Source organism: Serinus canaria, chromosome 1A (genome assembly GCF_022539315.1).
Source record: "Serinus canaria isolate serCan28SL12 chromosome 1A, serCan2020, whole genome shotgun sequence".
In the NCBI taxonomy this organism is placed as follows: Eukaryota; Metazoa; Chordata; class Aves; order Passeriformes; family Fringillidae; genus Serinus; species Serinus canaria.
This window is the reverse complement of record NC_066314.1, coordinates 12,674,507-12,690,726: the sequence shown is the minus strand read 5'-3', so window position 1 is coordinate 12,690,726 and position 16,220 is coordinate 12,674,507. Positions and strand designations below refer to the sequence as shown.

At 45.9% G+C, this 16,220-nt stretch overlaps 1 protein-coding gene across 1 annotated transcript in view; it reads right to left on the bottom strand.

Moving 5' to 3' along the window:
* Window positions 1–10,264, bottom strand: part of LHFPL3 (LHFPL tetraspan subfamily member 3) — a 234,512-nt gene extending 224,248 nt beyond the window's left edge. The window contains exon 1 of the mRNA XM_050986944.1: window positions 9,768–10,264. Within this exon, the coding sequence (XP_050842901.1) occupies window positions 9,768–10,236 (469 nt within the window). The 5' untranslated portion in view covers window positions 10,237–10,264. The remainder of the gene's footprint in view (window positions 1–9,767) is intronic.
* Between the last annotated feature and the right edge of the window lie 5,956 nt (window positions 10,265–16,220).

Below are 16,220 nucleotides of genomic sequence, written 5' to 3'. Positions count from 1 at the left end.
CAGTACAGAAATGTCTCTCCAAGAGGCACAGGACCTTTCATGTCAGTGTTTCATGCTTACAAGCTGTTGCATCTGGGAAAAAAAAAAACCCTCTCCAAGGCTCTTACCCCATCAAGAAACTCCATGGAGCTGGGGAGCATTCACCTTCCACAGCCACTGCAGGAGCCTGATCCCACAGGAACAGGCAAAAGGTCAGACTGGGAGGAGAGACATTGCTAAAATGTTCCCTGATCTCAAGGGACCTCTCCTGTTTTATTCACACCTCTGCTGCACACAAGGTTCACCGTGACCAATAACCTAGAGCAGGTTGCAGAGGTACAGTCTAGCACAGCAGGACAAAACACATTCTGGCCATGGTAATTGCATGAGATCACTCACCTTATTCAGTCAACTTCTGCAAAGCAAGGCACTTGACTTTTGACTTCTAGAAGTAAACAAAAGAACCTCCCAAGCTTTCACAAACAGCGTTTTCTGAACCTCTGAACTCACAGTATCTGCCTTTGACCTTGCAAGTACAGCATGCCTACTTTTCTTCTCTATGAACTTTTCCTTTTGAAATATAACCAGAAAAATAAAGAAAGTGGAATGCGTGACAACTCATCAACTGTTTGTAATAATTTATTTCAAACCGTTTATTCCGTAGCTTTCTCCTCCTGATGCACTCTCAATTACTTGATTGAATAATATTCTCTGAAATAGCACATGATGTGCTTGTGTCAAAGAGGCTCTCCACAGACGCCATCAGCTACCTTTTAAAATCAATGAAATTCATAAATTTGCATCTGGCTTCTCAAGGAGAAAATAAAAGAACCTTTTCCCCCGGTAAGTATGACCTTCTTATTCTAAGGCCAGCTTGTTTCAAGTCTTCTGCATCTCTGAATGCCAATGTGAAGATGGATAATATCTTTCACAGAATAGACAGATCTTGAAGTCTATTATACTGACTTTTTTAAGGATTCCAGCCATAATTCTCTCTTAGTAATTGGGAGCTGCACACTGCTCCACACAGTAATGCATAATCTGGCTATTCACTGTCATGCTGCTGCCACTGCAATTTTAACAATGCTGATAGCAACCAATGTTATCGAATTCTGCAGATTTTCCAGGCTCTAGCCTTCTTCATGTTTTTTTTTTTCTTTCACCATTTTTGAGCAAAAATGTTTTTATGTTTTCCTTTGTTATGCCTCAGTATTGTGACCCTCCCATTCCTCACAGCTGGATCTTGTTAGTTTTCAAATATTGAGTCCACACCACCTGATCATACCTAAGATTTTCTGTTCTGATATGCTTGCTGTCTTTATGTTTGCAAGATCAAAGCTAATGCTGTTTATACCACAGTGCTAAAAAGGCTCTCTTCAAGAAAGGTAAAATAACCTTCGTGTTTGAAATCTAGTCTTCTTTTCTTCCATGCCTTTTTACTGCTGATAATATCTGTATGTTTCCCTCTTCCTGGCTTCATTTTGGCATATAGCAATTTTCTTCATTAAACTTTTAGAAGGAATCCCTGAAAGAACTTGACAGCAGCTGTATCCTATGCCAGTGATGTTCCTTCAGCTGCAAGAAAATAGAGCTGCTCTGACACCAGCCTCTTTGCAAAACCTCACTCCCATTTCTCTTTCCTAACTATATCCAAGTTCTTAGCTGCCCACATTTTGATAGGTAATATTCTCCTCTTTTAAAATCTTTCCCAGTTTCTCCCCTTCTTTATTCCCTCACACATTCACTTTTTCCCAATGAAATGGTAGTCATCCTTAGCCTGGATAACTTTATGCATTTCCGTTTATATCTTACTATTCTGTTATCTTACTGTTTTTCAAACAGTGGACCACAGCCCCCAGGATGTTCATAAAAGGCAATTGGGAGAGTTATAAGATGCTTAAATTTTTATTACACTCTAAACCAAAAGAAAATATCTCTTCTCCATTCCCTAAACACCTTTATCCTTCAAAAAACAAGTTTTGCTACTGAAATCTCAAATCACTCATACAAATAAAAGATATTCACTTCTTACATGATACATATTAGATAAGTTCCTTCTGGGATCAATCCCTGTGTGATTTTGAGCCTGATGACCAATTTCTACCAAATTTGACTGATTCTACAAGCCTTCAAAACTCTAAATTCCTGCAAGCTTTGTGAAAAAGCTGAAAGCAGAAAAAAAAAACCCAATTTCCCACCACTGGAAAGCCAGGGATAGTTTATCCTTTAACAAATCTAGATGGCAACTTGAGGACATCAAACCAACAGACAAATATCTTACTGCCAGGTAGGTTACATGCTGTGCCTTTGTCATTTACAGAGCTAGGGAGCCTGTGAGGAGCTGGAGAGTTTGGCCACCAAAGGCAGAACATGGGATGAACAAGAGAACTTTTGGTACTGGGCACAGGGTATTTGGGGAAGGAATTAGAGAGGAGACACTGGGCACAGCATTTCTCCCTCATTTCCACTGCTCACGTGAAACACCTTTTACTTTCATGTTTACAGCCAAACATGAAGCATATGAAGATGTTCACTTCAGTGGAAAGAAACAAAAAAAAGCTGCGCAGCCCCATCATTCACTTCACCCAAAACTTCCCACTAAAACCTTCAGATAATTTTCCCAACCTCCCCAACCAACCTTCTGACTCACACTAGGGCACAAGCAGTTCCCAGAGGCAGTACTGATCACAGCCAGTGTGACAGCAGCAGAGCAGAGGCTACCAGGGGGCATTCCTAGGCAAGGATAAGGAGGTTCTAGGGATCTCTTTTAAACCCACTGGGAAACTCTGCTCTGGAGCTGAATGTACAGAAAATCAAACTGGCAGCATGATTTCTCCTCTGGGAAAAAGAAGCACATGCACCAGGCTCACTTGCATTCAATGTCCTCATAGGCTTGAGGAGACAGTCCATTTGTGGGCAAGGGGAGCACTCGGCTCTTTCCCTGCTCCCTGCCTGCCTGCACACATCCAGCACCCCATTTCCCCAAAATGCAGAGGCAATGCTCGTCATACCATGATCAGAGCCTTCAAGAACTCCGATTTTTCAGAATTTTCTCCCTGATGGTCCAACATCCTCTACTGTTCAGAGACCACTAAATAACTTCAGTCGCCTCACCCTGCAGGTGCCATGGGAGTGTTAACACTTTAATCAAAATCAGCATCAATGATGAACCTCAAGCTCAAAAACCTGATCAGTATTCCTGGACTTGTCTCCCTGTCCCTCTTGCCTCCCATGTGCCTCCCCAGTTTACATGTGGGGGGTATGTAGTGGCAACAAACTCTGACAGCATTGTTGGTAGTGGCAACAAACGCTGACTACATTGTTGGTAAGGTCCTTTGCTGCTGTTGAGTTAGTAAAGACAATTAACAAAGGCAAAATGCAACTAAAAAGGTTACAAATGTACATACCTCATGGCTAATGCAAATTTGTGTAACTTCAGCTTCCAAACACAGCATTCATCAAGCTAAGGAGCAGTGCATCACTTGAAATCTTCCCCTGTAGGTCCTCATATGCCATCATCTGTCAATTTTTAATCTTCTTTTGAATAGCAAGAAAATTCATCCTTTTAGCTCTTCTCTTCTTTCATTTATTTAAATCAGTTCTGAGATCCTTTCTACTTTATACTTGAAAGGGTGTCTTGAAAGATATTAGACCTAGACAGAACAGGCATGGGGAGGGACTACTGCAGGCAAAGGAATCCATTTTTTGCATAAACAAGACTGGACTTTTACTCTGCAGTGAGAGTTTACATGCAGATGTCCTTCTACACAATCTGTAATTTTTCTTCTGTCCCTCTGTTCTGCTCTGCTGAGACCCCCACCTGAGGTGTGCATCCAGCTCTGGGGTCCCCAGCACAGGAAGGACATGAACCTTTTGGAGCAAGTCCAGAGAAGGGCCAAGAAGGTGATTAGAGGGATGGAGAGGTGAAGGAAAACTTGAGAGAACTGGGATTGCTCAGTCTGGAAGGCTTTGGTTGACCTCATTGTAGACTTCCAGTGCTAAAGGGAGCCTACAAGAAAGATGGCAAGGAACTATTTACAAGGGAACATAGTGACAGAACGAGGGGAAACGAGTTAAAGCTGAAACTAAGAAGTGGGTTTAGATTAGATATTGGAAAGAAATATTTTACTATGAGGTTGGTGAAACACTGAAACAGTCTGCCCAGGGAGGCTCTGGATGCCCCACCCCTGGGAGTGTTCAAGGCCAGGTCGGATGGGGTTCTGAGCAAGCTGATCTAGTGGAAGCTGTCCCTGCCCATGGCAGGGGGGTTGGAACTGGAAGATCTTTAAGGTTCTTTCCAGCCCACTCCATTCTATGGTTCTGTGATTCCATTATTCTGATTCTTAGAAATCTTACACTGCATTTGGTGAATTAAAATAAAGGTTGTAGAAATAGGCCCATGCTATTATGACATCCAAATCAGTCTATGCAATTAGCTACCTTTACTATAATTTATTAGACAAATAACTATCATTTATTAAATAAATAATTTTTTATGCCACCTGCAAACTTCAGGAGTCATAAATATAAAGTACTCTCTCAACAAATTCTTAAAGGTACTGAGGCCAAGAACAGGATCCTTGTCTGACTCCAAGAGATACCCTGTTCAAACACTGGTGCAAGGCTGGTTTTTTTCATAGCCGTCTGGAACTTACCCCTATACCAAGATCTGTCAAACAGCAGAAACAAAGGCACCAAGAGCATCAAGGTCAAGCCTTTTAAGACTCTTACATAAAAGTCACCTGGTCCTGCAGACTGACTTCAAGCATAAAGGCAAACAGCACAGTTGCAATGAAGAATTCCTCCTTTTCATTCTGAAACAATTCCCTGTTTTAAACAAACTTTTAACTGTGGCATGTAATAACCTCTTCATTATGGCTGCTTTGGCCTGAAAGATCTGGCAGCTGAGTGATAGGAAATCAGTTTAAAAACCTGTTAAAAACAAGTCCAGGGAAAACCTGAGGAACCACAGAAAGACCAACACCTGTACAACATAAATCAGTAGAACTACAAAAAAAGCAGTTTATGACAGCATGTGTACAAACATGACATATTTGTGTGATGAAAGGAAGTAAGGTAGGGCCAATACACCTATTCTAAGCAATTTTTCACGAAACTACTAGAGTTCTCCAAAGTAAAAGTAAAAATTAATGTGTAGCATGGTTTTAATTGACAATGTTTGTATTTCCAAAAAACAATTGATGAATCTATCATTAAAAAGTCTTAAAAAACCTGGACTCCCAGAGGATAAAAATAAATGCCCTTGCAAGGATAAATAATTGGAAACAGATGGTAGGACACTACTGTCAATTTTTCAAGTGGAGAGAGGTCAGTGGTGGAATCCTGCAGGGATCTGTGCTGGAACTTGGGAGCTACTCATTTATTTATAAATGAGCTGGAAAACAGGATAAATGGTGAGGTGACCAAGTTAGCTGCTGACACTCATTCAGGGTAGCTATGATAAGGGCTGACTGTGAACAAAGACTTCACAGTTCTGAGTGACTAGGCAGTAAAAAGTCAAATTAAAGCCAGTATAGATAAATATGAAGTAATTTCTTTAAGGGGAAAAGAAAACTAACTACACAAAATTATGTGCCCCAAGGTGATTATTAGCACTTCAGGACTGAGATCTCGGGGTTATAATAGGCAGTTGTGTGAAAACATCAGCCCTCTGTTCACTAACTGGGGAAAAATGAGTATTGCTAATTACTAAGAAAGGAAAAAAGAATGAAAGAGAGAATATTGTTTAGTCACTGTATGAATGGCTGGTTTGTCTGTCTTGACTATTGTGTGTAGGTCTGGTCCCACAGACTCTGAAAAGATAGAGTAGACTGGAAATGGCTACAGGCAGGGCAGCTGGGATCATCACAAGTTCTCTACAACCTAACAACTAAGGACTGACTGAGAAGCCAAAGGTCTCAAAACCAGGTAACTGAGGGGATACAGCAAAGGTGTAATCAGAGCCAGGACAGGGAATGTGTCTCCAGGTTCCCTGTTCACAGCCTCTTCCAATGCATGAGCTTAGAGGGTCAAATGAAATGGCCAGGCACAAGATGTAAAACACAAAAAGCACTGAATCTTCACACAACATGTATCAATCTGTGGAACTCCTTGCTCTGGGGCACTGTAAATGCTAAAATTTACACAGGTTCAAAATGTGACCAAAGTCTCAAAAAACAAAATCCAGCAAGAGATTTTAAATGCCAAGATCTTTCTAAGGAAATCCCTGAGTACAAGTGCTGTAGAACCAAAAATGCAGAGGGAAAAATGGGCTTTAGCTGCTCTGGTGCTTTCATGGGCCATGTTACAGACTATTGTCAAAGATCACTGGACTGTGGTTTCCCAAAGTACAGAGTTTTGATGTTTTGTTCAGTGGTCCTCTTACTGTGGGCATAAACTGAAGAATCTCTTGAAAAAACTATATATTGGTTTCATCCTGCTTTTCCATGGGACACTTCTATGTCTTTCTTCTGCTTTCCTTACTTTTTTCTTTCTAATACCTTGAAACATCCTAGTAAAGGAAAAAAGTAATGACAAATATAATGAAAAAAAAAATCACAATGACAGAATGGAAGAGTTTAATTTACTTAGCCTATAAAGGAATAAATCTCAAGAGTTATCTTTATTTGTGAGGTTTCCAGTAAACATTAGGTGTAGAATAACAAAGAACAGTAATACCTAATTCCTAATGATTTCAAGAGTTTGTGATCATGCAGCTGCTCAAATTAGGTGAGTGCATACTGCTTGTACCTATGATTTTGCAATTGCAGAGGAGGTTAGGGGATGGAGAATGAGGCTGCCAACACTGCTCTCCAAGTATCAAGTGTACCCTGACAGCATTGTGCATGTGCAACAAAAAAGGCAGTCTAAGCCATGGCTAAATCATAGCACCATCTAATCTAGGCTGTACACACAGGAAGTGCATTTTTTCTTAGGATTTTTCTTCTTTATCATGTCATAGACCTGATTAGACAGCAACAAGGACTGAAAATGTATGTGCCCAAGATACTGTTTATCTTTTTCTTACTTAATAAACACCTTTTCAGAACAAGAGCTATATCATGCTGACAATTTATAATGACTCATGCAGGACAGACTGTGATCCAAATCTTTCTTCTAAAGAAATCAGTTCCTAAGCTTTCATTTGCAATCCTAAACCAAGCATGATCCCACATCAGTAACCTGATTCTAACAAGAATTTAAATTGCATCAATTTTAAGCGTTATATTACTGAACAGAATGCTAACACTACGAAAGTACATAATAGCAAGCAAAATCAAAGCTATATTCACATGCTCCTTTATTTCACTACTTCAGACTCAATTTTGTTCTGTACTATACAGAACTATATGCATATATAGATGACATTACTATATTCTTTTTTGTGAGATAAGCACTTTAGGATTACTATTATCTTATATTTTCCAAACAGTAATTACAGAAGTAGATCATATAGCTCAGAAAAACATCATTATAACACTCCTGTCCTGCACAATTTACTCCAGTTTTCCTTCTGTCCCACCACCTTTGTTTTCTTCAAAGGAGGAAACACAAAGCTCTATGGACTTTCTGGTAGTTTTTGAGAAAACTTTTAAAAGTAATACAGAAATGAACAGTGAGGTAAATACTGAATTAAGGTAAAATATTCAGCAAACAATAAAGACAGGTTCAACACCCAACATTATTCTAGTTCTTCCAGGGCATTTGTGTACAAATTGGGAAAGACAGCACCAACCACTTGGCTATGCATGCATTCCCTTACTAATTTTGAAGGGAAGCAGTCTGAGAAGTGATTCTTCTGCTGACATAAAGCTCCTTTTGTTGACTTTTAATGCCAGCAGTGCATCTACCAGCTTTGGAGATGACAAAAATTCTGTGTTGCTTTGCCTGAAAACATATCTCCAGTCACACCTGCACACATGCAGAAGTCCAGTAGACCAGTCACATATGGTGGTTTCTTAACATTATTATTCACCTGTACAGAAACACAGTAAAGGAATCAGATTCATTTTTTTATCTACCTTCCACTAGCACCTCTGGGCATGAAGTAGTGCAAACATAGATGTTGATGTTGGAAAGTGCAAGTGATTTGGAAATTGTGCTGTCCTACTGCATATTGGACATGAAAAAAAACATGCTGAAATGCATTAAAACAGTGAATATTCATGGCACCTTTTAGCAGCAGAGCCATAAGAAGAAGAAATAGCTGAAAGCAGAAGTCCTTAATGGAGCAGAGGAGACATCAGTTGTGCAAAGATGAAACAGTTTTCTCTGCCCAGAGCCAAGTGACATGACTGTGTACAATTAACCAGACCATATCAGAATGATGTTACTGAATGGACAGAGGAGCCACCAGCATCAGAAGGGGTTCCCAGGACAGAGATAATGAACCCAAAACTAAACTCACTGGAATTGGGAAAAAACCTACCAGCCTCAAGTGACTACAGATCACTCCCCGAGTGATACAGAAAGAAATTACAAGGAAACTTCAGCTAAGGAAACAGCATAAAAATAATAGCACACAGAAAAACATCATAAGAGAGAGAAATGGTTAGAGCTGCTTCATAAAAACCAGGGAATTCCACCAGGTCTCATGGACTAGATGGCAAATTGAATAAGGTTGAAGACGTTCAATAGAAAAGTCAGAAGAATTTTTGCTCAGAAACTGAAATGAATGTAGGTCAATTAAGGGGACTGAAAAAGTGATTGTGAGCCCATTTTGGTGACATTTTGGTCTGTTTCTCTAACAGCTTATTCCTGCTTATTCCAAAACTTCTCAATTTCAAGTTTTACCAGGAGGACATGTAACAGGTATGCTTTGATTTTAGCCCCTTTTTTCCCTAAATGATCGAAGAACCAATATTTTCTGTCTCGCTAAAACTGCTTGTATTACTATCTTAATTCTATAGACCCTCCCAGCTGCACACAAATAACCAGTTCTCCACTAACTCAGAGGGAAAGCTGTGCTGGAAATGCAGAAAGGGATGTCCTGGTGTTTTCCCTCTTTCCTACCACACGCTTTCCCCAGGGAGACACTGGATGTGATGGGGAATGTCAAATGAAGTCAGGAGATCTTCTGAAACAAAATCAGCAACTGAAATAAATTCTTTTTCTTTACACTCCTAACATACAGTGGAAAATAAACCTTGTGGACAAGTGAAACAGACCCCAACCAAAACTCATGCATGCCACATCCAACGACCTCAGCTGCCCTTCCAGTTCACCAGCAAAAGACCTCACCAAGCCCTCCCACGGAGCCGAAGTGGGCTCTGCCTTGGCCAGGTGGAACTGTGGGACCAGGACTAAGCTTCAACAGGCGGGCAGCAGCCTTCACCCACCGTCACCAGCCCGAATTGTCCCCACTGCCATTTTCTCCTGACCTTTACAATAGACCACGCGCTGGAGGACACCCACCCGCTGCCGCCCGCAGTCCCTGGAGCTGCCGGAGCTGCCCACGGGTCGGGTCCCACACCGACCCCGGGCAGCCCTCGGAGCGGTGCGAGGAGCTGAGGGCTGAGCCTGACTTGGCCCACGCCCAGTCGAGCGGCGGGGCGGCCCGGGGCAGGCACGGGCACCGCTCTGCGACGCTGCCGATGTGTCGCGGCACCCCCGGGCATCCTCTCCCGGCCTGCCCCTGCGGGGCACCCCCGGCCCTCGACACCCTCCCCCACCGCTCCCCGCCCCGGCGCCGCAAGTTTGTCCAGAGCCGGCCGTGCCCCCCCGGGCCGGGCTGTGCCGGACAGGGATGAGCGGAGCCCCCCAGCACCGGGGCCGCTGCCTCCACTCACCCGAGGTCAGCTGCATCCAGGCACAGATCTTGTAGACGGTGGCTGTGTTGCAGAAGAAGAAGAGGATGAAGCAGACGATGCAGGCGATGATGAGCATCATCGAGAGCCCGATGAAGAAGGACGCAGCTTTGAAGGCTCCCGAGGGCAGGCTGGAGAAGTCCGTGAAGCTGCCCCGGCAGGTGAGTTCCCGGCTGAAGCCGTTGCCGATGCAGTAGTGGAAGAGCCCGAAGTAGCCCGCCTGCGGGGTGTCCACGCCGTCCCCGATCCAGTACGGCTGGATGAAGCACACCACGTTTACGATGGCAAAGCAGATGGTGAAGATGGCCCAGAGCACGCCGATGGCCCGCGAGTTCCGCACGTAGTTGGTGTGGTAGATCTTGGCTGCTTCCTGAGCTGGGAGCATCCCCGCTGCTACCGCTCCTGACGAGCCTGCTCCCGTAGCCGCCGTCCCTGCAGCCGCTCCGGGCATCCTCTCCGAGAAGGTGCCCCCCTCCCCTTCCTCCTCCTCCTCCTCCTCCTCCTCCTCCTCCGCCTTCTCCTCCTCCTCCCCGCTCGCTCCGGTCGACGCGACGCGCTCCGCCGCCGCTGCGTGCGAGAGCCGGCGAGCCCCTCTGCCGGGCTTCAGCGGCTCCGCGCCAGCACCAGCAGCCGCGGCAGCGGCGGCAGCACCGACACCGCCCGCCGCCGCCTATCGGGGCGCAGCGCAGCGCCGCCAGCCCCGCGCACCGCCCGCCCCGCAGCCCGCCCTCCGCCGCCGGGCGCCTCCCGCACACCGCCCGCCGCGGGCGTCCCGCCGCCCTGCGCAGCCACGGCGGGGCACGGGCTGCGCCCGCCCCGAGGGGAGGCGGCGGAGGCAGGCGGGGGCGAAGGGGTCCCCCGCGCCCCTTCCCCGGCCGAGCCCTGAGTGCGGCTCCCCTCGGCCCGCGGGCACCTCTCCCGGCCGGGGCAGAGGCTGCCGAGGGGACCCGCTCCCCTCATGCAGAGCGTCCCGGGAGACACGTTCAGGCAGCGGGTTTTAAAGTTTAGAACGTGCGTGTGGTGTTCCTGTCCCCTCACAAAACATCATCATCGCCACTCCAGCCGGGGGCGGCACCTGCCGGGTCCCCTGCGGCGGGTGAGCGGCCGTGATGCCGTGGCGCGGGGAAGCCGGAGGCGCCTGTCTCCCGGCCGAAGGAAACCTACGAGAGGCAAAGCCTGGAGCTCGGGGGAGTCAGGAATCACCAGCGGCCGCTGCTCGCCTCGGGGGCGGGATGGCGGCGCGGAGGAGAGCTCTGTGCGAGCGCAGCTGAGCCGTGGGGGCGCGGCGGCGGCTCTCGGCGCGGGGCTGAGGCTGCGAAGCCGCTCCGCTCCAGCCGAGCGCTTTCTGCCTGGCACTTGGTGCTGTGAGCGCGCTGGCATGCAGCAGTGATTAGCATACATTAACGAGTAATTAGCATCTGGTAATAATCATTCCTGTGCCAGTGACACTTGGATTTGCAGTCCCCGACCTGTGCGCTGAGCCCGAGCTCACAGCAGGAGCCACGGGAGGCTCGGCAGGGCGAGCGGTCCGGCTGCCGAGCGGGGCCGGCAGGGGCCGCGCTCACTTAAACGCTAGAGCTCTTCGGCGCCGGCAGGAGGGAGACTCCCGTGGAAATGATTCCTGGCGTTCTTTGAATTTTCAACTGTTTCAAGCAAAGTTTTATTTCTGCCCCACGACTGCCACTAACCAGGCGCATCCCCATGGAGCGCAACGCCAGCCCTTCCCAAGTTTCCCGCAGAAGCGTTTAGGAAAGGGCAGCACCTGTTACCAGTTTCAGACCGCCGTGTTCCTGTCGGGGACAGTCAGAGCTTGAGAAACTGTGGCCGAGGGTGGGAGCACAAAGGCAGCCGTGTCCGTGCAGCCAGGCCGTGGGAGCACTGCCCTTGGCACACATAGCATGGGTATGCTTAGACACAGGCAGCATAGGCAGTGTGGACCCCAAATACTCACACTTGCCTCGCTTTCTTAGGTAGGCGGGTCCAAACGTGAAAAGCACTGCTAAAATCCCTGGAGATTTAGTTCAAAGCGAGTGCGCTTTGTGCAGTGCGGCCGGAGGTGCCCGGGCGCGCTCCGCTGCCTCGTCCTGCTCCTGCTGCAGCTGCTGTGCGTGACCGGACTGCTCATATGCTGCCTTCAGAGAAGGGCTGAACTTTTTCCAACCTCGAGCACCAGGAGGAGTGATGGCTCTTCGGTGCTCGCTCCTGTTTTCTTCAGGCTGAGGCTTGCCAGGCCCCAGGGTTCGTGGCACGATGCCTCTCTTTACTGTCCTCTAGGCGGCCGTGGAGTATGGAGGTGCAAAAAATACCAGGTATATAAGGCAGGAGGAAGCCTGAAGTGGCCCAAGACAATTTAGGAATAGAGGTCAGAGGGAGGGTTGGGAAATATGTTCAGTGAAATCAAAAAGAAAAAAAAAAAAAGTAGGTGGGGAAGAGATCTGTGCCAAATGGGAAGTTTAGTGGTAGTGGGCCTTTAAATATGCACACATGCAGTAAAGATGACCCTAAGAATTGGTATGGCAGGAAGAAGAGATATGGACCTGGGAAGGAGTCAGGAGAGTAGAAATGAGTTGCTTGTGGAAGAAATGGGCCAACAGAACTGATGAGGACAAAATACTGAGTTTGGAGAAAAAGCTGGGGAAAAAGAGTCAGACTAGGGTAGGGTTTACCAATTAGCATGTGAGTATGCAGTGCAGAACAAAGGGATGTAAATCAAGTACCACAGACAGCTCTTTTTTTGGCACATCCTCTTCAGCACTGGATTTTCCAACCATAATGTTGCTCTTAATAATAATATTGCTCTTGTCAGTCTGGACAAGAAAAGGAAGGGCCAGAAGCAGGGGAAGAATCTAAGGTTCTGCTGAAAAACTGGGTTAAAGACTGTAGAAAAAACCACCTTTGCCTGGCAGTGATTGGTTTGGTTGTCCTAGGATGTCCTCTCTGGTCTCCAGCACCAAAAGGGCACACAGTTCACATAGACTTTAGGTGATACCCATGAGTCCTTCAATTTAATGCATTGGAAATGGGAAAGTGGTACTAGATGTCTGGTTTTGGGGGCACCTGAATATCTCTGGCTGTGTCCCTCTCTTGAGCTTTAAATCCTCTAGTCTCACTTTTTGGTATTGGAATTTCTTCAGAATACCTGAAGATAGGCTTGGGAGGTACTTTTATGGTTCTTAACACAATTCTACATGTGCTTCATAGCATTAGAAACAGAATGTCTCTATGAGATAGAAGGTTGGCAGATTCTGAGAATAGTTGAAAGGCAGTTGGGACCTTATTTCTCAGAGCAGACCTTGCATGGATTTTGATTGCAGCAGTTCTGAAAATGAGACCTCAGAAGCAGCCATACTGAGCTGCTGCTCATCTATGAAAGGTTTTAAGCATTGTGCTGGCATCACAGAAGAATTCTGTGCAGAAGCAGGGATAGTCCCCAGCTCTTCTGGACAGCTTTCATCATCTTAATCCTCAGAAGATTATCTTTTTTCTACAACAATATTGTACCTCCACAATTTTTCTCCCTGAAAATTAACTGGGTCCCAGCCCTGTGGCTGCCACCTAGTCTCATCTAAAAGAGTCTGGCTTTTGAGCCAGGATTTTCACCAAAAGCTTCTTCAACAGGTGAAATAGGATTCTCATCATCCTGATCTTTCTGGACAGCAGCTGCTGTCTCCCACACCTGATAAGGCAGGATCCTGTTTACCAATTAGCATGTGAGCGTGCAGTGCAGAACAAAGGGATGTAAATCAAGTGGCACAGACAGCTCTTTTTTTGGCACATCCTCTTCAGTACTGGATTTTCCAACCATAATATTGTACTTTGAACATTTTCATGTGCATGTATGTTTAAAGAAAGACAAGTTTAAAGAAAATTTATACAATTTCTAAACTATAATTGTGCCCCAAATTTGCCTGGAAAACACTACGGATCATTTTATCTTACCATGAATGTGCTCATCTTTTGTTTGTATAGATCATTACACAAAATAAAAGATTATAATAAAAGTTATTTAGGTAATGTTTCTAATCATAGCATTTGTCTTTGGAACATGTCACTTACTTGCAGTGGTGGAGTTGTGGTGGAGAGCTACTTAAATATTTAGTTTGGAGTACTATGGAAGAGAGGCTGTCTGCTGTGCCAGGAAACCCTTGGACATGGTAAGAAGAACAGATGCCTCTGGTTGCTGGGCCATAGGTAATGTCTGGGAAGAAATGCACATCTGGGAATTCATTGATATTCACATGGTGGGAAGTGAAGAAAAAACAAGAAGGGGGACGGGGTGAGTGTATGGTTGGAGAACAGTTATCGAGAGAGAGGAATTACACAAAAAAAATCTGTAAGGGGGGAATGGGGTAGTAGGAAATTACATGTCAGTGAATCAATTGCAATAAAGTGTCAGACAATGAATTATAAGTTTTTATGACAGTTGAGGTAACTGGGAAAATTGTTGAGCACATGAGGCCAGGCTCACACAGACATAGGCAAACTTCCATGATAGGGATGTCCCTGCTCAGATACAACTGACTCCTGCCAGCCCCTCTGAGCAGTGTCCCCTGTCCAACCCTCTAAAAAGGCAGCTCTGCCTCAGAAGTTTTTTCCCTTGGTTCAGAGAGAAGTCTTGGCTGACAGGACTTTTTTCACACCTGTAGCTGCACGCATGGGTTCATGAAGTGCTCTACCTCTCAGAGGATTTCTTCCCATTTCTCTGTGGTACTGCTTGCTGGCTACCATGCTCACCCAGAGCCTACCAACAACTTAGAATTTCACTCTCACCCCACTTAAATAGCTACATACAACTGTTACAACCTTTTAACAAAACAGATACCTACAAATAACAGACTCATTTAATTGGGGCTGGTCTAGATCCTGGGTCTTGAAGAGAAGGAAGGCAAGTCAAGATAGACTTGAGGCTTCTCCAGCTTGTGTCCAAGGATATGTGGATATCCAGAGCAGAAGCTGAAAAATCATAATGTCTCTCTCTGCTCCCTGCTCTCCAGCATTCAGTGTGAGCCAAAGCTGGGGTAACACAAGAGACCAAGCAGGACTTTTTGGGCTGTTTCACTGATGATTGAGATAACCTATGCATGTTTTGGGCTTGATTACAGCTTAACTGCTGGTAGACAGCATCTTAAAGCATGTGTCAGTCCGGATTGATTTCTCCCTGGTCCAATGTTGTCTGGAGCTGGCTGCAAACAGTTGCTGATGTGTTTGCCCAGGACAGCAGGATGATGACCTTTAAGCAGCCCCCGTGTGCAGCTCCAGCAGCCCCACAGTGCAGCCTGGTGTGTGTAGTTCTGTTGCTGTGGCAACCCACAGCCTAGCCAGTGGTCTATCACAAAGCATTAACTTTAACATTATGTCTTATTTTATTATAGTTTCTGCACATTTTGCCTTTCTTTCCCCTGGGACCCAGCTGCACTGGTGAAATGTTCCTTCTTGGGGAGTAGGAAATGGCATTTCTTTCTATTTCTGTAGTGTTAACCGTGGGAGAGGCACAGCAAAGGGCTGGCTAGAATTACTGTTATTGATGTTGCTGAAACTCTTCTTGCCATCACTGTACAGTCAGAAATGCAATTTAGGCCTACTGTAAAAATTAGAGGGTAGCTTAAATTGACACCATTTCTCTTGAATTTAGTCCCACTGGTGGTGGTGATAGTGGAGGGGGAGTCCTGTAGGGCACCCATAAGGGCAGAACTGGGAAGCACAGTGTGGCCATTCTGGACTCACATTCCCAGAAGGCTGCAGGACTTGGCATCCCAAAGCACTGGGAAATGCTGCACAATCATCAGAAAAAAGCCACAAAGTCCACTCTGAATCAAGGTGCTTGGCTGCAAATGACAGAAGCCTACTTCAGTAGACAGAGAGGGGGAGAACAGGGGTCAGGCAAGGAGCAGAGGCTTTCCTGAGAGGGAAAGAATGTGAGGAAGGTGAGAAGTACCTGGGCTGTGTGTGGAAGCAGAGACTGAAAGGAAGGAAAGATCCCACCAGCCTTGAAAAGAAAGAAAAGTTCTGTAAAGGGATGAAGTAGCCAGGTTCCCAGTGACAGAAGAGGATTGGACTTCATAACCCAGGGTGGGTTCACCTGCATAAAAGCAGGATGAGCAGTGGCTGTTGAAGGGGAGAGCAGGTGGGAGTACAGATGAAGCTGATGAAGTAAGTACAGGGAAAGTGGGAATATTAAGATCCATGGTGAGGAAGGAGAGATCTTAAGGCACCATGACACATGACTCAGCTAAGACCTGCTTCAGCTTCCTTCCCCCAGCCTCTCTGACTTAGAGGAGTTGCAGGATGACTCTGAAACACACTGTCTAAAATAGAAAACTTTATGGACCAGTCAGAAGCTAAGCTTTCCAGTCCTCACTCTCCAAGGAATGATTCCTCTTGAGGCCCAGTAAGCTCTGTCACAATGCCAGGGGCATTCTGCACAGCCCAGCGCTG